Source organism: Oxyura jamaicensis, chromosome 9, assembly GCF_011077185.1.
Source record: "Oxyura jamaicensis isolate SHBP4307 breed ruddy duck chromosome 9, BPBGC_Ojam_1.0, whole genome shotgun sequence".
NCBI lineage: Eukaryota > Metazoa > Chordata > Aves > Anseriformes > Anatidae > Oxyura > Oxyura jamaicensis.
This window is the reverse complement of record NC_048901.1, coordinates 20767815-20788524: the sequence shown is the minus strand read 5'-3', so window position 1 is coordinate 20788524 and position 20710 is coordinate 20767815. Positions and strand designations below refer to the sequence as shown.

At 51.1% G+C, this 20710-nt stretch overlaps 1 protein-coding gene across 9 annotated transcripts in view; it reads right to left on the bottom strand.

The window, feature by feature from the left end:
• TNIK (TRAF2 and NCK interacting kinase) overlaps positions 1-20710 on the bottom strand; it is a 152864-nt gene that overhangs the window by 123470 nt on the left and 8684 nt on the right. For all 9 annotated transcript variants that reach the window (XM_035334103.1, XM_035334111.1, XM_035334105.1 and 6 more), the window contains exon 2: positions 3743-3808. In XM_035334103.1, the coding sequence (XP_035189994.1) occupies positions 3743-3808 (66 nt within the window). The remainder of the gene's footprint in view (positions 1-3742; positions 3809-20710) is intronic.

Below are 20710 nucleotides of genomic sequence, written 5' to 3'. Positions count from 1 at the left end.
AAGCACACAGACAGCACCGGGGAGGGCAGGACCACGTTATCCTGGCTCTTCTGGCACCTGCAGGCTCAGGGACACCATCCCCAGGAGGCAGCCACACGTGGCTTCTTGAATTTCAACATCTTCAAGTTTTTATTTACTGCACCAAACCTAGAAGCAAAAACCAGAACGAAAACTGGGCTTCAAACATAAGCTTCCAAAACGCTTGTCCTCCCAGCAAATGCTCCCATCTTGGCGCTCAGCGGCACAGCGATGGCTGGCGGGGACAGGGACACCCCACGGCCAGGCAGTAGCTGGTGGCACCCCACGGTGTCCCCAGTGCTGCTCCCTCTGCCACCCATGACGGCAGAGTAGAGCGCACAGGGACCATGGCCATGAGTCCCACACGCCCTGAACGAGAGCACAGAACGAGGCTGTAACAGCTTAGCGATTATGTGGCATTTCCCAGCTAATTAAACAATCAATAGTTATTGTGCAGCTATGGAGCCAGCCCATGGTGCCGTATCTTGTACCCTGTAAAATAAAGCCTCCCTCAAGCTGCAAATGGAGAGCCACATCCCGGGCACACCCAGCAAAGCCAGCACGCCTGGTGTCAGACTGGCATTAAAATCCTGCTGTGGCCACGCTGGGCACAACTTTGCTCCAGGAGTTTGCTCCCACCTTGCTGCATGTTGACAGGGGGCTCCCAGAGTGACCAAAACAGCTGCCTAAAAACATGGGGGGGTCCCTTTATTTCGTGACATATTCAGCGCACGATAACCAGCCCACCGAATGCCTTCCTCCAGTCTTGCACCAACCCGCGGGGAGGGTGTCAGCGAGGAATCTGGTGTTAGTTCCCTTTCAGCTCACGTGTTCACCGGTGGTCGGCCTGCCAGCAGTTGCAGCCCCGTCGGTGAGATTGATTCAGGCAGTCTAAGTATGCTCAGTATGCAAGGCCTTTTTGCTCTCTAAAAATCAGAGATAAACGGTAATAATAATATTTTGCAGCACAAAAAGCCTTCCCTCACACTTCCAGTAATGCTCTGAAGCGTTATCAAAAGTCTCTGCGACTTCTGCATTTAGAGTTTTGTTTCCAGTCATCAGCTACCTGCTAAAAACAGCAAGGCAACGGCTTAATTGCTGAAGTCCAGAGCACTGTCCCCTCTGCTAGCCATTTCTTTAAGCATTCAAAAAAAAATCCAGGAACGCAAAAATCCCGTGGCACAACAATGCCTCGCACTGGAGCGAGCAAGATCTTAGCCGTTTATCGAAGGCGATTTACAATCCGTACCATTAGATGCAGGATTATTAGAAAATAAAGCACAGCTTCCAATTCAATTAGAGAGATAAACCATCACCAGCGCGGCCTCTCATTAAAATAAAACCCAAGCTATCCGCAAGAGCTCGCTGAGGGGGGAACGTTCTCTCTACAGTTACTGCTGGTCATGGCCGGAGGGCGGGCAGGAGGACAGGTCCTGATGAGGACCTCTCCAGCCTTCGGCTCGCACCGATGTACAGCTCTGCGCCCTCCCCCTGGAGCTGTGCACCTCCACACCACGTCCTTCAAGCACTGGGGACCCCGAGCGGCCTTGCTGTTGACCTCTAAGCTGTCCAGAGGATGTGACTGCTTGGAGACCTTTTGCTCCTAGGTAAGGGCAACCTCAAACATGTTTTTTAGAAGGGAGCCAGCAGGTCTAAGCGTCTTGAAAACCGATCCATTTGTTTGGCTTTAAGAGATAAATACAGCGGTGGTATCTGGAGGAAAGGAATCGCAGAGATCTTATTTCCGTGCTAGGCTGTAGGGTGGGACACCATAAACAGTTATGTATGCTTTCTATCAAAGTCTTCTTCTGTTTATAAAGTGGATACAACTCCAAGACTTCAATTTAAGAGAACCTGAACTCAGCCTTAGCCTGAATTCCTACCTCAGCACTTACCAACTGGGCTTGGACAGCAGCTTTCCCCCCCCCAGCCACCACCCTGCCTGGCACTGCCAGCGAGTCAATCACACCGGGACACATTGCTCCGGCACATTAAAAACAGCAAAAAGGAAACTTCTTTGTACGAGAAGGAGAAAAAGAAACACTGAAGCATTCAGAAGATATTACCTCCCCAAAAGCCTACAGCTGAACGCTTCTGGACGGTTCTCCCTCCCTTTACGATCGTACCTGGAGGCACCAAACAAACCACTGCAACAGGAAACAGGCGCAGTGGAGCTGTGCGAAGAGCAGAGCCAACATCAGATAGTTTATTTCCCTTTTCTGCTTTCCACAAAAACATGACACTTTCAAAAGGCCAGTAAAGGTGCATAGTTTCCACTGATTGTTAGAAATATGCCTAAGTTAAAATTAGGTCACTCCCTGCCATTATTTTAGTGGCTGAGAAGAAAAACAGGTCCGAGCCCAGCTCCCGGGGCCGACCTCCGCGCACGAGAGTGGACAATGGCACCACGGACACCACCACCCTCCGGGGAACACAGCCCGGAGCGAGCACCAAGGGGAAGGCTCCCGGAATATAACCTTGGTAAGAAGGGGCTAGAGGGGGGGCTGTTTTCTTTCGTTTTCGACTTATTCCAGTTCAAAAATTGACACGTTTTCAACCCCAGAAGTTGCGGTTCACCCTCAGTTCACTTCAATCCTTCTATCGCGGAATTGATGGAATTAGCCCGCGGCAGCGGGAGGATGGGGAGACCAGGATCAGAACAAATAGCTCCTGACAGGTGGCTTTCTAAGCACCCTTTTCTCCTCTTCATTAGGGCCAGCTCGCTGTCTTGCGCTGCGTGACAGGCAAGGGCTGTGCCTTCCCACTGACCAAGGCAGAGCATGTGGATGTGTTCCTTTCTATTGTCAAAAGGGAACATGGGCAAGACAGGCAAATGGGATGTGTGTGTGCACACATGCACAAGTGCAGTGTAAATACAGATCTAGTGCCCACACCCACAAACCTTTGGAGAATGGGGCCCATGAGATTACTATCTGCCAGCAGACCTGAAATCCTCAGCAAGTTCCACATGCAACTTGCCAAGAAACATGTTTTCACCACACATTCAGCGCAGATAAGCCCAGACTCCAAAATAATTCAACCCCTGCTAACCCCACAAGAATGATCCACAGCAAAAACCCACCAAGATTACAAAATTCTGGAATCCCCTCAAGCTAAGAGGTGATCGGGACAGGTGATGTGCTTTAGCAACGGACGGACACTTTAAACGTTTCAAGAGGAAGCTCATGGCTTTATAATTTTGTTCTCCACGGTCTCCTTTGTACTCCCGTTTGGAGAGCTGCTGCCAGACGTCTGCAGGAGCTTGAAAGCAAACCTACCGAGCGCCGTGGTTTTCCTCCGGCAGCAGCTTTCTGCCAAGCAGCAAGCGGCAGCCAGCCTGCGTGCTACAGCCCCACGGTACCGGCACAGCACCAGCCTGAGCAGGGTCCTGGAGCACGATACAGCCCTTCTGAAGAGATTTATCTATGAAAGCACAGGCTCCCCACTCCCTCCCTCATCACGGAATCTATAAAAAGCAACTGGGGGGAGAGGCAAAGAGAGCAATCCATTTTTTAGTGGCAGCTTCAGAATTAGTACAAATTGCTATGGTTGGAGCTCCACGTGCTGTGCAGAGCTTGAGCACACAACGGAAAGCCCAAGTCCAGCGAGGTTTTTGTCAGGCCTGACACTGCTGGAACCTAACGAGGCTGCTGCGATGGGATGCTCCACGTTCAGCACACGGCCAAGGTGAGCAGGATCACTTCAGACACCGGCGTAGCCTTACCTTATAGACTTGCCCATACGTGCCATTGCCAACAAGCTCCACCAGCTCAAAGATTCCCGCAGGATCCTAGGAGAAAAGGAAGAAGAATCATTTAATAAGCTGTACTTCTAATTCTTCGAAAAAATAAGCATTCTATAAAGAGATCAACATTTTCTGACAAACATTTTGAACATTTTAAAGTTCTCCAACAGCCCAGGGATCGGAAGCATTGCAGTCACGTGGAGCCAGCGTTAATCCATCCCGTGTGGCGAGCCAGCCCCGTACCAGCCCCACCGGGCCAGGTCCCAGCAGCATCCTGGGGTCCTCAGGTCCCTGAGGCCTGGCCGTTAGCCTTCTGGCCTGTCCGATACACATAACAGGACACAAAGACCTGGAAACTGGCACCAAAGCACACCCAGAAGCCCTGCACACCCCTCCAACCCCGCTGGCCCCGCGGCGGTCACATACACACACGCACACGTAGCAGAGCACACACCGGCACTGCCCGAAGCCAACATTTGCTGCGAGGTATGAGGGAGGGGAGGGCTGAGGCTGGGGTTACCCGTGGGATCCCTGGCGGCACTCGGAGGCTCTGCGGGGTTTTGAATCACTTCTGCTCTGAAATGACTCGAGGTCCCAGGGAGCAAAGGCACCTGCGGTCTGACAGGACTCTGCCACGGGAGGAGGGAGAGCAGCCTTCAGAAGCATTCCTTGGGAGACAGGCGAGGGAAGCCCTCCGCCACCGTGCCAGCTTATGGAAAGAGAGGTTTCATTCATTACAAAGCCGGGATCAGCTCAGAATGACTTCTGGGCCCTGAAGTCAAACACTGGGTCTTTGTGAGCAGCTGAGAAGCTAGCTTCAACGTCTAGTAACACCACGAGTAAGTTAATCCGAGCCTGACATGCCTGAGCCGCCTTCCCCCAGCCCAGGAGGTGCCCTGCACATGCAGGAACACCATGTCTTGCCTTCATACATCTTCCCCATCACATCTTCCCAATTCACAGGGCTGAAAGCCCGGGGTCTGAGAAGTAATACGGGCAAAAGCCAATGAAAACAGCCCAGCTGGAGCCCAAAGGTGCCATCCACCACCCAGAGCTGACCAAGGGCAGCTCTCCCCAAAAGCAGATGGGGAAAGGGGAGCAGTGGCGCACCGAGTTGGAACAAACTGGGTAAGGAGGAGGGGAGGGCTGACAGCAGCTGCTGTTTATTTCTTGAATTTCTTTCCTTAGGGTTATTCTCTGCAGTGCTGAAACAACTCTGAAAGAGGCTTTTCAAGTGCTACAAGTATATCTATTTTTGAATATTCACTAGGAGATTAAGAGAGAAGAAAGCTGTGCCTAGGGCAGATGATCGGGAGGCTTGGAGAAGCAGATTCCGGGAAGCAGCTGGCCATTTCTGATAACGAGAACCATTTTGTCTGACACATTTTCTGACCACCTCCCAAACCTCAGACCCCAGAGTCCCCCCTGCTGCCCTCCGGGGCCACCCCTCGTTCACCCAGCTCGGCCAGGTTTATCCCAGCTCGTTTGCCGTGCGGCCGCAGACCTCAGACCCCGGCTGCACGTGGCAGCCGTGCCTCCCCACCACCTCCCCACCACCACCACGCTTCTTTCTTCCCCGCATTTCCACGGGGAAGCATTGTCAAGGTAACGGGGCTGCTCGCGGAGCCACGGCACAGTTCCTGCTGGCGGGGACGGGCAGGATTTGAGCGCAGCCCTAGCAACACGCCGGGAACGCAGAGCGAGAGGAGGGTGCTCGCTCCTCCCAGCGCCGCTGCTGCTGCTGCTGCTCCTCCTCGTGCGGCTTTCACCCACGCAGCGGGCACAGGGGGACAGCGCTGCTCCCAGACAGCCTCTGCCCGTGCCCAGGAGCAGCGTGTTGCTAACAGCGACCTAAGGAAGCACACCCAGAGGACAGGGCAGGGAGAAATCCTTCTTTCCGCTGAGCTGGCTCAGCCCAGGGATGAGCTTTGCACCTTAATGGCTGCTGCGGGCTGTCCCCGGCACCTGGGGGACGCGGCCACCCCTGCGAAGCCCCGGCTGATGGGCACAGCAGGCAGGCAAACAGGGCGGTGTGCTTGGAGTGCTCAACGGGGGCTTCGGACCTAGCCGGGGAGAAGAAATCCAGGGCGCAGAGGCCTGGCTGGGGACCAGCCCCGGGCAGGCAGGAGGAATCTCAGACCAAATATAGGCCGGGCTGCAGGGCTGCAGATACGGGCGCAGCGCGGCTGCTGGCAGCGGCCCCGGGGCTCTCTGCTCACCCTGCCCAGGCTGCCTGCCCCTGCCCGCAGGGGTACCGTGGCCCATTTCCTCCCCCTGTCCTCACAAAGGCCATAGATTCCCTTTTCCTTTTATTTGGTTTAAATGTTTCAGTAAAAAATCAGCTCAGAAATAACAGGAAAAGAGACGTGATGTGGGTGGTCATTGAGGGCTACTGGAGGAAGATGCACTTATCAAAACTGAGGAAGAGAACCAGCGTTTAAGATAAACCCAGGGACAATTTCCAGCCCTACGTGAGCTTCAGGCTTAAAACGGTTTGCATTACTGTAGCTCTGCTGAGAGCCCTGTACAGACAGAGCAGGAGCAGGTCCCTCCTTCCCCCTCCTGGCTCCGGAACAAAGGAGGGGGCAGAAAGGCAGGGGCAATGCCCTCAGCACGACTCGGGGCTGCGTTTCAGGGACCCCAACACCCCGGCATTGCAGTGGGTGGGTGCTGTGCAGGGCTGACGTGGGAGCAGGTTCGTTTAAAGCCCTGCAGATGAGAACAGCTGCCTCGCGTCGCGCTGCTCCAGCTGCCTGCCCTGGCCCCGTGCTCCTGCCAGCACACGGGCAAGCCTGGTCCTCAGGCTCTTCCAAAGCAACAAAACGCTCAGCAAGATCGCTCAGCCGGGGGTGGGAAAGGAAATATTTAGGTAGCAGCACCCGTGGTGAAGGATGTGCAGAGCCAGGGGTCCTCTGGCCAGGGTGGGACAGCCCCCGAGCCAGGATCCGACCCCACTGCTGCAGCTGCGCCAGGACAGGCTGAAGTTCAAGGGGGAATTCTTACACTCCTGACCTAATGCCCATGAAAATCGGTGGCATCAAAGCCTGAGGGGCTAAAAACGGTCTGAGACACGGAGCAAGGCAAGAGCAGCCTTCTCCAGTAATACCATGGAAAAACGCCCCCTGTATTTCCATAAACAATATATTTAAAACCTTTGCGTTGTCAGAAAAGGGACTTCTGTATACAGATGATAAAGCAGAACGCCTCCAAACTCCGGCAGCAGCACACACATCCTTTTGGAAGGACTTATCGGCGCGAGGCAAGCAGCAGTTGGGCTCCCAGCAGGAACATTTTCCTCGTTAAAATGGCTCCGCTCAGCGCAGACCCCGCAGGACGGCATCGCTGCCAGCAGCGCCGTGTTTCAGCGAGCCCGAGGAGACCTCAAACAGCAGTGACCACGTGCCGGGCTAGGCCAGCTAAGGGCTGAGGGCTGCAGGTGCTCATCTGTGGCAGAGACAGCGGATCGCTCGTGACCTGTCCCTAAATACGGCCAGGCAGATGCCCACAAACACGAGGGGAAGGGTGGAAGCATTTGTCTGCGGTTTGCATGCCCAGCTCGCCTCTTCTCCTCGCAGGAGCCTAATTTTGATCCCCTCCGGCACACGCACAGAAGGTATTTAGCAGAAAGGGTTATACGAGGAGACAGGGGAGAGATGCTCGTGGGGAACCGAGGGGCACACCAATTAAACCACTATTGCTGCGAATGCACAGGAGGGGAAATGAGAGATCAGAGCCTCTGTAATCATTGTGCACTTATTCCCCCAATTCTGAGCGGCTAATGACAACTTCCAGCCAAAAATCATGGAGATAACCACTCATTAAGCAAATGTTATAACCCTAGAGAAGAAAAACGCTCTGTGTAACTGAAAGAAATGCACCATTATGGGTTAGCAGCCGATGAGCATCCCCAGGCTCCAGTTAGCTGATGCAACGCCACAGCGCTAGGAGAGGGGTTTTTCATCTCCACTACGAATAAAGCCCGTGCCACTAACGTCTCCAAACACCGCGGCTTTACGAGCCTCTGCCTTGCAGCTCCCTGTTAAAACAGCCTCACCAGGAGTTCCCATTAAACCGATTTGGGTTTTCAAGAACCCAAAGCAGGCTCACAAAGCAGTTTACTCGCTGTCCTCCACACGACACCTGGTGAGCTCCATCTGGGACCAGCTGCCCCTGCTCAGACGAGTCCCTGTAGTCACAGCACGGCATTTTGGCATGGGGATGACCCAAGGGTCATCCTGCCCAAGTAGTCAGCTCTTGTAAACTAATGGCAAGGTCAGAGCACACAGCAGTGTGCGCAGGAGAGCCGAATCTCCATGCCACGGAGCTCAGCATGACTGCGGTGAGCAGTACTCCCAGCACAAGTGGTTTTAAGACATGGTACCTGCACACAACCGCACGGAGAACATCATGTCTTCTTACCCTACCAAGCCCCAGCCAGGGGAGGAAGCTCATAAATTTAAAGCATGAGAAAAGACCTTACTAAGAAGGCAGGAGAGACAGAAAAGCCCTTCAGCGATGCAATTCGACACATAAAATTGTCATAAGGCTAATGTGCTTCAGATGATGCAAAACATCGCTGTGAGTCATGAGGGTACGAAACAAAGGAGCGAGCCTTCAGCTCACGCACCGCGTACCCGCACAGCCTGTACTTCCCAAGAGCACACGGCCAAGCTGCGCCGTGCCCCGTGAACCCAGACTTCGCGTTAGCGAAGTCAGAAGCTTTGCGGGCAGCCACACACACCTCCCGAACAGCAGGACCTGAAAAATCTCAAGCTCTGAGAAGTCAGCTGGTATTCCCTCCAAAAACTCTTGACCGCACTCATTTTGCGGGAACTGAAGCACTTGTACGATCTGACAGAACACGGTCCCATCCCCGTGGGGAAGCAGTCCCAAATGGCACACGGTTTAGAGGAAAATGGAGGGTTTGGAGGAGTACTCGAGGACAGAGTTCCTTTTTAATAATAAACTCGTTGTCTCCGTCTCCAAGGCTCTTCTAGTTAACAACCTTCTGAGTAATATGACCATGGGCAGAAGCCAGGAGAGGATTGCTTATATAGCTGCAGACGACGGCAAGCAACGCAGCAAGGCAAAGGCCAAGGCAATAAAATACTGAGTTACTGGGAACTTCCAGAGAAAAGAGGTTGGCGACGTTACCTTTTTGAGCTTCAGACACTGCCCTCCCAACACACAGAGGTACCCCTAAGCCTGTCCATTAATAAAAGCAGTACAAAAAAAACCTCAACAGGCTGCACGGGGGGATATTTTGCTTTAGTCTTAAGCCAAGTAACCAAACAGAACCACGCTGGTGCTGTGCAGTGCTCACTGGGACTGCTTAATCTCACGTCTTCTCCCAGCTTCGGTACTTTTTCCCCTCCCTCGCCCACCCATCCAGAGACTCACAAGACAAGCCATCATCAATGCCATCTACCTCCTGCCTACTCAAGCGATACAAGCTGCTCTACTTGGAAGAGCACTAAGGAGCTTGCTGAGGGTTTTGTTTTCGTTTTGAAGAAGCAGTTTGTCCTCCCTCACCCCCAAACACCCAGCACCACATCTCAACCGAAGATGTTCGGCAAGAAACCACGCTCCTATACAGCAAAAGAAAAACTGTTGCAAAGGCTAAGCTGTTAACAGGAGAAAGATTTCTCCACCCAACAGCTGAGAGAAGCCCATGTACCAACCCATTTGAGCCGTTCCTCTCCAGCATCCCACGAGGAGCTGCTCCCTCCAGCCCTCTCTTAGGGTCACCGCCGTGCTTTGCCCACCCAAACCACACAAGAGCTCTCCCAGGCCTCCCACGCTCCTCTCCCCAGCTTCTTGTTGGAGTAGAGCTCCAGCCCTCCTTCCCTTCCAAAACATTACAGCCTCCAAACAGCTGGCGACAGCGGAATTAAAGAAGAGCCAATGACCACATGGGGCATTTCGGTCAATAAAGCTGGATCACTTCTTCAGCTACTGCCCGTTCGATTTAAGACGTAAGTGTGGATCTGTAGCTACCAACCAAAAGTGTAGCCAACAGCTCTACTGAAGGAAGAACAGGAAAAATCCACCTACACACACGCACATACCCCTCCATCCAGTCCCACGCGGTTCCACTGGGTCCAGATGACCGAAGCTCCAATATACCGACCTCTTCCAGATGTCCTGCTTACAGCCTAGCACTCGCACACACAATCTGAGCTCTTCTCACCCAATTTCTCCTTCCTACTATGTCAAAACGAAAAGCAACCGGTTGGCACACCCTCCCGACATACAAAGGTGGGCACTAGGAACACATACAGACCTGGAAACAAGGAGGTACCAGATCAAGATAACGCGTTTGCACCACTGTAGGTAACGGGTCCCACAGCCCAGGTGGTGCTAGTGAGGCTAGTAATGGACAGCAGTGACTGCACTGACATGCATGAAGCTTGTCCTGAAGCCTTCTTCCAGGAGGGATGTTACAATACCCTAGTCTAGGAAAAAGCCATCCATGAGGTAAACACACACGTAAACCAACCAAGACAAGAAGGGTCCAAGCCTCTTCTGCGCTCCTACAAAAGCCTGAGCCACGCATTACCAGCCACACGGTGCCTCCATCCAGTCCTGATGTCCCTTACGCGACAGTCTGTGGGTTTTGACTTGAAGCAACATCTGACCTCCCTAAGTCTTATCACGGTAAGATGTTGACTGTGATAGTCGACAACCCTTGACGCAAGGCGTTTCCGCTTACTCTTCATTTGAAGCATGACTCTCCCCAAAATCTAAAACGAGCCCGATCCTCTCTCACTTCAAAACCTTTAAGGCACATCCCGGGGATCCTCAGGAAGGCCTCCACAATTGTTCACATCCGTAGGACAAGCCCTCCCTCCAGCTCACAGAAGCTGTTCATGTGGAAGAGCCGCAAGTCGATCAGTGCAGAGCCCCAGCAGAAGCAGCACTGCCGAACGAACCCCGACGTTTTCAGCGCCGTGCCAGATGAATGCGGCCCCAGCACAGGCACCAATTCAACACATGCCTAATTCAAGCACACAACTTCAGCAGGACAATATATAAAAGGCCCGGCTAAGCTCAGAGTCTCTAAAAAGCTACAGAGCCAATTATAAATCATATCTATAGTCCCCAGAAGATCTAAAGTCACCGCTAGTATTGTGCCACACTTCTTAGGATGCAAGACATCAATTAGAGCCCAGCAGCTGGACACTCTCCACACTGGAAGTTGCTCATCCGCAGGTTCGGACCAATAAGATATTATTCCTAAATGTTTAGATCTCATCCCTCTGAGAAATAAAGAGTTTCACCTCAGCCAGCAAATGTTTGCATCAAGCTGAAATTGCTACCGACTAGTAAATGCTGTCAAAGGTTTAGGGGATCTCAGAGGAGCCGGTTTAATTACTTACCAGAGCAGCTGTTTCAGGAACTGCAGCCTCTTAACACGCCGCTCCTAGAGGCGCATTTGAAAAGCGAGGTCACCGCCAAGCCCAGCACCAACAGCAGAGAGCCCTCTCTCGCAGGCAGGCCAAAATTCAGCGTTTCCAACAGCCGGTCCCGTTGGTGGCTTTGCCTGGGGATGTCTGCGGGGGTGGCAGCTCGGGAGCCAGCCTGCACCTTTCTGAGTCTGGGTGTAGCAGTCTCCAGGGGAGGCCACCGAGCTCGGACATCTGCGATTGCCTTCACCAAGGGAAGGCAGCCTCGCTCCTTCCTTGCGGTCAGAAGACCTCAAAATGGGAGAACGTCTCTCCCATTTTGTTTCAGAAAAGGACAAAGCAGGGTGCAAATCACATCACATTACCTAGCATCCCGCTAGCTGCAGAAGCCTGCAAGATGCAGCCAGCAGACCATAAAAAACACAACGATGCTCCTCGAGCTCCCCAAACACGCACTGTGGACACGTCTGTCATAGAATTGCCTTGACAAACCGGCAAAGTTACTCAAAAATCAGAAATGTCAAGGATATGTTACGTCACACGTCTCCCATCTAGAAAGAGCTTTCTCACTCAGGAGTTAACAGGGTGCAGGGGAGGGGGAGGAAGGCTTCGCACCCTTTTCCTACATTTCACAGGCTCCATTGAGTAGTGCGACTCACCAGGGAGCCCGGACGTCTGATCTTGACAGACCCTCACTCAAACTGGGGGGAACAAGATCCCACAGCAAGAGAAGCAAGATCCTGCCTGACGCGTGCCAGAAGGGCTGCCTGACAGCCACAGGCCATCCACACTCGCCGAAATGATTCACATTAGCTTTTTGCCAGGTCGTAAAGCATTTCCCATAGCAAAGCTTCTGTATTTCTTGGTGGCTCGTGTTGTAAAACGCTCCTGTAGGCTCTGGGAGCTGTTTTTTCTTCCAAATCCCATTACTAATCGGGGTGGGGAGCAGGGACTGCACCGTAGTTCATGTGCTGTGTGTACTACACGAGTGCTTCAGCCAAGGCACAGCAGAAGGACCTCTCACACGGGTCTGAGCTGGTTTTGCTCCGCAAGTCACCGTGGCGCTCGGTGCATCCAAGCACCACCACCTGCTTTATGGGATCAGTTTGGCTCCCTGTCACCTTACAGCCCCGTGACATTCCCTGCCTTTGGAGCCCTCCGCTACTCTCCTCCCTGCAGCGAGCTGTGGCATTATCTGGCCTCTGCGAGTAGAACGCTCTTTGCTAGGACTGCAGCTTTATCGGCTCACACAGGCAGGCTGGAAACATCCGCACAGCGCACACGGCAGCAAAGCGAGCCCTGCAAGCAAGACCCCAGGTAGCAGCCTGCTGAAGACCTGCATGAAATGGGAAAACGGAGCAGGGAGGTGCATAACATTTGGTTTTTCAGCAGAGAGATGCCACCCTGTCCCCATCCCGCAGGAGACATATGCACAGCCCCAAGCAGGATTTGGCCCATAAGCGGGGAAATTAATCACGTGGGTGTAGGGATGTGCAAAGGGGTGGGAAACACTCCCAACTGCTTCTAAATTAATTGCTCTTGTTGTTATTTGATTTGCGAAAACCTCCAGGGCTAAGTATTATTTTAGAAACCTACAAACACATCAGATTAATCAACTTAAAATAAATCAGTTTATTTATTTCTCCTATATCTACTCCTCTTTAAGCTTGGCAAGTCGCTGCATTCTTTCCATCCTGTGAAAGAAAAAGAAGACGAGGGGTTTTGGCTTATCGTTTTTTTTAAAGGAACCTCTGCAAAGCAGAGCAGCTCTGCGAGCCTAAACCACGGCACAGGTACAACGTGGAGGAGGAGAAGGGATGGCTGGGGCTGGTCTCCAAATGCTGCAGACACCAGCTCTGCGCTCAGGTGCTCGGGAGTGGAGCAGAGAGGAGCTCAATCTCCTCCAGCCAGATTTCGCTGCCTCTGGATCCCTGCAAGTCGCCGGCATCCTTTCCCCCTAATTCCCTGCCCGCAGCTGCAGCAATGCGGCAACGCCTCTGCCAGCGAACTGGGAAGAAAAGCCCTCACATATATTATTCTGAAGAAAATTAATCTTGTGTTCCACAGAATGTTAAGTGGATTACAACTACAGCCTCCAAGGAGAAAAATGTTGATTCCCGTGTATCTTGTGCCATTATTCACCTCTATTAACTTCTTTTTTTTTTTTTTTTAACCAGCACAATGTTAGTCGTGATAATTTCTTGTTATTCAGTCCAGACTTCAGCCAGACCTTGACACGTGAAGCAAAGAGAGCTCGTGGGACCTCTCCTCAGCCACGAGGAAGGCTGAGACCATCCCGTGGTGGCACCATCACTGCACAGGACAACATTTGAGGTGGACTCTCAAAGCCAGCTTCACTTCTGCTGGACAACTCCACGGCACGATCATGCTTGAGCATCACTTGGCTATCCCCACCACTGCCAAGCCCTTCTACTGGAGTCCTGCTCTTTCTGTGCAGAGGTGTTAATGACTAAAAAAGCAGCAGGTTCCAATAAGCAGCCTCAATATCATTCAAATACTTAAGAGAAACAGCAAGATGCAAGGGCCAGCCTCCCAGAGGGTGGCACAGCCTTTGAAGAGCTCACGGGGAGTGCAAGTTACTCAGCACGGAGGAAGCAAGACCAAAGCCACACAGAAAGGATGCAGGCCACCGATGGTGACGCAAACTCAGCCCAAGCATTTCTGAATCTTTCACAAGCACATTGATGGGTTTAAAGGGCCAAAAGGAGCGTTTTGATGATGTTGCACAAAGTAAGGAAGGAAAGGCAATCTCAGGAAATGTGCTTTTTTTTTTCTAGACATGATGCACAATCAAGAGCTCAGACCTGGCTTGACAAATGCAGCAATTCTTCAGTCACCATTTAAATCTCACTGGTCTGTGCAGAAAGAGGAACAACTTTTAACCTGTAATCCCCAGGCTCCATCCCGTTTTATAGTTCCTAGAATAATTTGAATTCTACACAATAAACGTCAGAGCTGATAAGAAAAGTCTTATCGGGTGAAGTAACTTACAGCTTTCCACGTGGGCAAGATGAAGAACTAATGGCTACAGAACCAGATAAGGGTGCCCATAACCAGAAATCAAACCTGTGCAAGAGCAGCAGCAGCAATGCACTCCATCGGGCAGGAAAACAAGCAGTACGACAAATGCCCTGTAGGTTAGTGCAGTTGGGAGCTTCTGCCCCTTGCACGCAGCTCTCCTCGCCCTGTTTTGTACTCAACGAGTCAATCGGGTGCTCTCTGTGCACTCCAAGCCTGGTAGAGAGGTTTCCTCTCAGGTGAGGGACTGCCAGAGCCTTGTTCAACACAGCCACAACCCGGTGCTCTGCAGGGCCACCCTAAATCCTACCTGACCCACCCGTGTCACTTCACCTGATCCAGCAAATCTGAGCTCCAGTCTGCCTTACAGCCCCTGGCCAGAGCTAGGAAGACAAATTATTATGAAATCAAGATGCCCTGGTAATCCTTTTCTCCTCTGAACACCCGATGTATTGGAAAGGCGTATTTCAACCTGCTGGGAAACCATCCGTGCCTGCACAGACCGCAAGCACTCTGAAGCCAGGACCAAACTGTTACTCCAGGTCTGGGTAACCACACTCTAACAGTTCACACTGTAAGAAAATCAGAGCTCTGCAACTGGATCCACCCAATAATGAGGTCCCCAATACTGAGGCAAAACCCTGTTAACGTCAGCATCTATCTCAGTGCTGCAGCAAACCCTTGCACCATGTCTCACCACGGTCTGAGCTCTAGTAGATTGTCAAGCAGTATTAAAACTCGTGGCAGGCTGCTGGCAGCAACACTGAATTGTGGGCTTCCCACATCACTTACTCTAAAACAGGAAGAGATACAGAGTGCCATCCTCATCACTGACAGCTGCTCTGAAGCATTTACTGTCAGTAACAGGGCTGCACCTTGGTCCCCCGTCACATCTGCTCAGGCCTTAAGAGCTGGCTTCACATCACTCTCACTCCAAGTCCCAGCACTGGTCTTATGTTTCTCTATACAACTGGTGGCTACCTGTCTTAGCATGCTAGTCTTGGTCACAAATTCACTTTTGCTGGTTCTTTCAAGAACTCTGACCTGTTGGTTATCTTCCCATATGATTTCCTCCCTGAAAATTGACACCTGCAAGTTTTTTTTTTCCCTTCCTAAGTGTCCCAAAGCTAGTTCCGTGTTGGCAAATCTACAAGAAAAGCATTTATTGAAGGAATTTGCTCATCAACTCTTGCTGGCACTGAAAACACACCTTATCTAATCTTAGGAGAGCATAGTTTAATGACTACAGCACAGGATGAGAGGCCAGAAGGTCTGACTTCTACTCCCGGCTCTGCCAGGGCTGCAGCGCCTGTAAGTGAATGTAGACAAGATGCTTGATCCCTCCCCTCACCTTGATTTCCCTTGGTATAAGACTATCCTTGCATTCCTTTCCTCACAAGGGATCTTATCTGTAAACTCCTCATTAGCATCTGCAAAGAGTTATGTGTCTCCGGATGTGGATGTAAATCCAAGCGGAGCTGCAGCACTGGCCGCTGAGCCTGGAGACATCCTCTTCAGTGCTCTCAGGCAAATTGAGCAGCACTGCACTCCCCATCTGTGCTTAGGGAAAAAAAAAATAATTCTTTCCCTCTACAGGAAAGAAGAAAAAAATCACTATTATCCTACAACAGCTGGATATGGAGATAGGGTAAATCCAGACCCGGCACAGATGCTCCCGTAGATGAAGACCAGAGTTCCAGCTCCTGGGGCCTTGTACACAAGAGGTCTCCTGCTCTGCCCTGCCTCAGTGCTATGAGGTCTTTGTTGGGCACTAAAATGCAGAAAGGGCTTCTTCTGGTATTAACAGAAACTTCCAGTTGGAAAATAACTGTCTACAAACAAGCAGGGTAATATTTCACGTCTTCTGGGGAGGAAAGAAAGTCACCCCACCCTGGCCTGCTCCTACTTTTCCCACTTGCCTCAGCTAACACGGTAAGTGGCTCACACCAGCAGCACTAGTGCCAGCCACAGCCACTGCACTAGCTGGGACTGCTCCAGAGCAGCAAGATCTCCTAGATGGATCCACAAATGTGCTATTTCCCCCCGAGTGGCAGACGGTGTGGTGAAGGACAGGAGGTACGTCCGCTCTGGTCTAACCGCAAGGAACAGCAAGGTCTCAGTGGAGCTGCTGGCCCAGGAACTTGGAAAAAATAAAATAAAGGCCTCAGCTCCTTTTAAAAGAGAAAAGAAAAATGTCCTATTGTTCCATAATTAATGGAAAGCAGAAGAGGTTTTATGAACTCATTGAGAAACAGAGGGTGAGTATTAGAAAGCACATTTCACTATTTCATAATCACAAGGTGAGCTGCTTGCATAATACTGAAAAGGAACATAATCAAAGCTATCACAAGGCAGTTATGAAACTTGTGTTTTAAATGCTTAATAACAGTAACAGAGTAATTAAGTTTCCCGAGTGATTTTGTATTTTCCTTTTTAGATACTGCAAAGACCTGCTAAGACCTCCAGCCGGCCCTGGCGAGGTGCGCACGATGGATGACCAGGGATGCACCAGGGCCTGGCCCATGCCTTGCTTCCAGCCACATCGCTTCAGACCCACCCAGCTGAGGCTTTGAGATCACACCAAGAGACAGGCTGTGAACCCGAGAGGGTAAACCTCAATATAACTGCACTCTGAGTTAACTGCTAAACCCTGAATGAGCTCTCAGGCCTTTCTCTCCAATGGTTTTTGCCACGAACACATGCTCAAAGGAACTGCTCCAATGTGACCAGGACACTCGGCCTCCCCAGCAAAACACATAGTATAGAGCAGCAAAATGTCACAAAAACCAAGGGCAAACCAAGACAGAAGACACTCCCTCCCCCACTACTACTTCTATTTTTAGGCAGCCAGATTAGCTTGGAGCAGTTTTACTCGGGCCTGGTAATGAGTAGGGCTCTTGCATCTTCTCTCGAGGACATTTCCTCTGCTGGCCGGTGCTCATGCCAGCACTTTGCTTTAAACCAACAGTATGGAAGAGATCATATGAAGTGGCAAAACTAAACTACAACTTCATAGGAAAGGCTCCCAGGAAAGCAATCCTGGCTTTGAACTTGGGCCATATCTCTCATGTTCACCACACTGCTTAATTTTTTATTTTTATTTTATTTTAGAGGGGAGGGGGCACAATAGTCTACCTATCTGTATGGTAGATAACTGACATAAATGACAATTGAATCATCTGTAGTTGATGAGGATGGTACAGGAGGCACGATGATGGCTCCCAAGAGCTACCACAGCAGCAGGACCACCAGGCTCACGGTGGGGCCTCGTTAAAGAAGGGGACACCAGTTATCAGACGAGCAACACAAAAGGAAGACTTGGGTGCCACTGCACTGGCAGTTTCTTTTCAGGTTCCTCCCTCTATCAGGGAGATCTGTTGCTAAGGCACTAGATAACAATTTTCTGCAGCACAACCACTTGCACATTCAGTGTCCTTCGGATGCTTCCTGAATACTCAGACCACCTTGACAGCTACTCCTGGGTACAAAGCTTTCCTCCTTCAGGCAGGCCCAGCCCTTCTCATCTCCTCAGGGCCTCAGCCTTCCTCCACAGCCCCTCACTGAAAGCTTACAAAAACATCAGACAAAATCACCAGGTTTTTGACAGGCTAGAAACCCTTTCTCAGGAGCAAGGTGCCCCACCATATGAAGAGGAGAAGGCAGAGCCTAAGGAAAGACCTCCCAAGGCCATGGCTTCCCAGTGAGCTCCTGCCCAGAGTCACAACACCTTGCTGCCAGGCTCTTGCTTTCTTCTGTGACTTGTAAAACCTTATTTATTGAGGAAAAGCAAGAGTCCAATACAAGGAATCGTTTAAGTCAGCTAGTAAATGATTAACAGCAAGTACTTCAGATTGCTCGTGGCCATAAACTCATCCTGCACCCATTTGGCAGATGTCAGAGGTGAGGCTACAGCGAGGCCGTACATGGCAAAGCCCTGGCTGCAGGCGAGGACGCAACCACCGGTGGTCAGTTCTTGGCCTCTCCTCTCCCTCATTTAGGATTTTGTTCCTACCATCCCGCTCCACCCTCAGACCTCCAGGCCTTGCCGCCATGCTGCCCTCCAGACCTCCATCCCTGCACTAAGCCCTTGCTGGGCAGACTTTGCAAAGGCATCCATGGATTTTCGTGCTCATTGCACAAGTGAATGCCCACCCACCTCCTCCCACCCACAGGCTGCCCTTGGCAGGAAGGAGAGCTACCTGGGCTGCCACCCTTTGGCAACACGACATTTACGTAGAAGGCAGGGAGGAGGAGTGTGTCATGGGGCTCTTTTAAACAGAGGCCAAAGAAGCAGCAGTGTTTCTCCTCAAGGCCTTTTCTTGTTCACGCCAGGGCTCCCCAAGAGCCCAGTGCTTCAAAGCTCTAAGTATCAGCAACTTTTAAACAATATCCTGAACACTCTTCTTTGGCCTGGCTTTTATATCACACAATGAAGGAGTTAGGGGGATTTGGCACTTTCTCCTTTAACAGGCCATCATTACAAGTGACTCATATTATATTGCAGTATGAGTCATCTTGGCAGAGGTCAGCATCATAAGCAACAGCGACTCTTCAATTATTTCCTTCACGTTGAATTGAAGGTATATTGTTATGCTAATTTTACATTTTCTCCATCCTATCTTTCCATCTCCTGTCTCAGGAGCAGCTTAGGCTTTCACCCCATAGCCCAAACTATGTCTGGAAGAGCTCTTCCACTGCGGTGTAGTGACAAAGCCTGGGCTTGCAAAATGGAAAGTCTTCTGGGTGGGTTTTCTGCTATGGCACCTAACGTCTGAAGCAAGCACCTCTCCATCCCTCCTCCCAGCACTGCTCCAAAGGTGTAACAGGTTGTCACTCCTTCTACATTCCTGTTCTTTGTGTACTATATCATGACAATTTCATAAGAAGAGAGGGCTGGTCCAGTGGCTGGGGTGCCACACATCACTGCCTCAAGAAAAGGGGCAAAGCCCAGCAAATAAAACCACTTTGAACTATGCCCTGCTGCACATGAACACTAAAGAATCTACTACAAGCCGTGAGCAGAACAGGTAGAAGAAGAGCCATTTTCAGACCATAGCTAGCTGTGCAGCCCCATGCTCTAAGGGGGCTCTTTGTTGAGCTCATGGTACTCAATTTCCAGTGCTGAATTTTGACACCTTCAGGTGCCTTCAGGAGATAGGCTCCACTCTCCTCTTCAGAACCAGGAGTCAGAACCAGGAATCCACGCCTGCAGCCCCTGGACAGCTAGAGCAGCTCATCACGTGGGAACCACCACTGGAGCCCTCAGACACGCCACACACCAGCACTGGCTCTCACCTCACCCTGCAGGGAATCAGTTCGGGGAGCTGGACAGGCAAAAGGTTTTACTCTACAGTGTTTTGCTGAATTTTGAATCAATTCTTCAACTTATAGGAAACGCCAGCCCTTCGCCTTCATTTCTGCTCCCCCTCACACACCATTTGCCCACCAGAGTTCCCCAACCAGGACATCAGAAGACAGAGGAGATTCCTCAGCATCCCTGCCAGGGCCAGGCACCGCCTCTTCAGGGCACTTGGCTCGGAAAACACAGTTTGTCCATTAGAAAACACAGCCATTACCAGCCTGGTCACCAGTGGAGCACTCTGTGTTGATATTTATAGCAGCAAAACATTCAAACAGGGAGCAGGGATAGTCGCGCTGGCTGAGAGATTCACTTTGGAGACCATTTGTAAACCGCTCTCGCTACTGGAATCCCATTTAGCTATTACAGCATCTTCAAACATACTAATACACCGATCCCCACAGAATAGCAATAGGAAGGGCAGCGTCATCACGGTATTTACTGAGGCTAATCAATACGTAAAGGCTGAAAATTTATTGCAGCAAAGACAGCCCATCTGCATAGCCAAAAAGTGCATTTAAACCCTTTTAATTTTGTTGCCTTGGCCTCTGGTTTTACTCCAGGAACAGTTTCTTTGCACACCCATATTACTTTCCCCCCAAAACAGACGCATTTGCAGACACACAAAAGAAGTCCCCCTAGGAACGCCTGCCGTGAATATTTAGCAGGAGGATAAAACAGAAAACACAACGGTTTAAGTGCAGTGCCCTTCCTTTCCAGCCAGGTTTCTCATTTGAGTAGAGGCCCATGGCTAATTAAGCAACACCCAAAGCGATGGGAACAACAACCTTGCCTTAGGAAGAGCAGCACTCCCAGCCCATGTGTCGGAGAGGCTCTGGTAAAAACAGGAAAACTCCCTCACCTCATCCATCTCCAAGCTGTGTGGTGACACCTGTGACCCTAGGGAAACCTGCTAGCCTTGAACATCACCTGGTCTCCGCAGAAGAAAGATTAACAGCTAATTTATTTCACTTGCTCTGCTAGAGACAGTGACTTCTCAGTGCCATTTCTTTTCTCCTCTATAAATCCCCCTTCCTTTTCCCAAGCCCCTTCCTTCACCCCAAATCTGGCTGCTTTTAGCCCACAGAACCCAGCTCCGTATTCATTTTTGGTCAGCTTATGTAAGATGGGGTAAAACTGCGC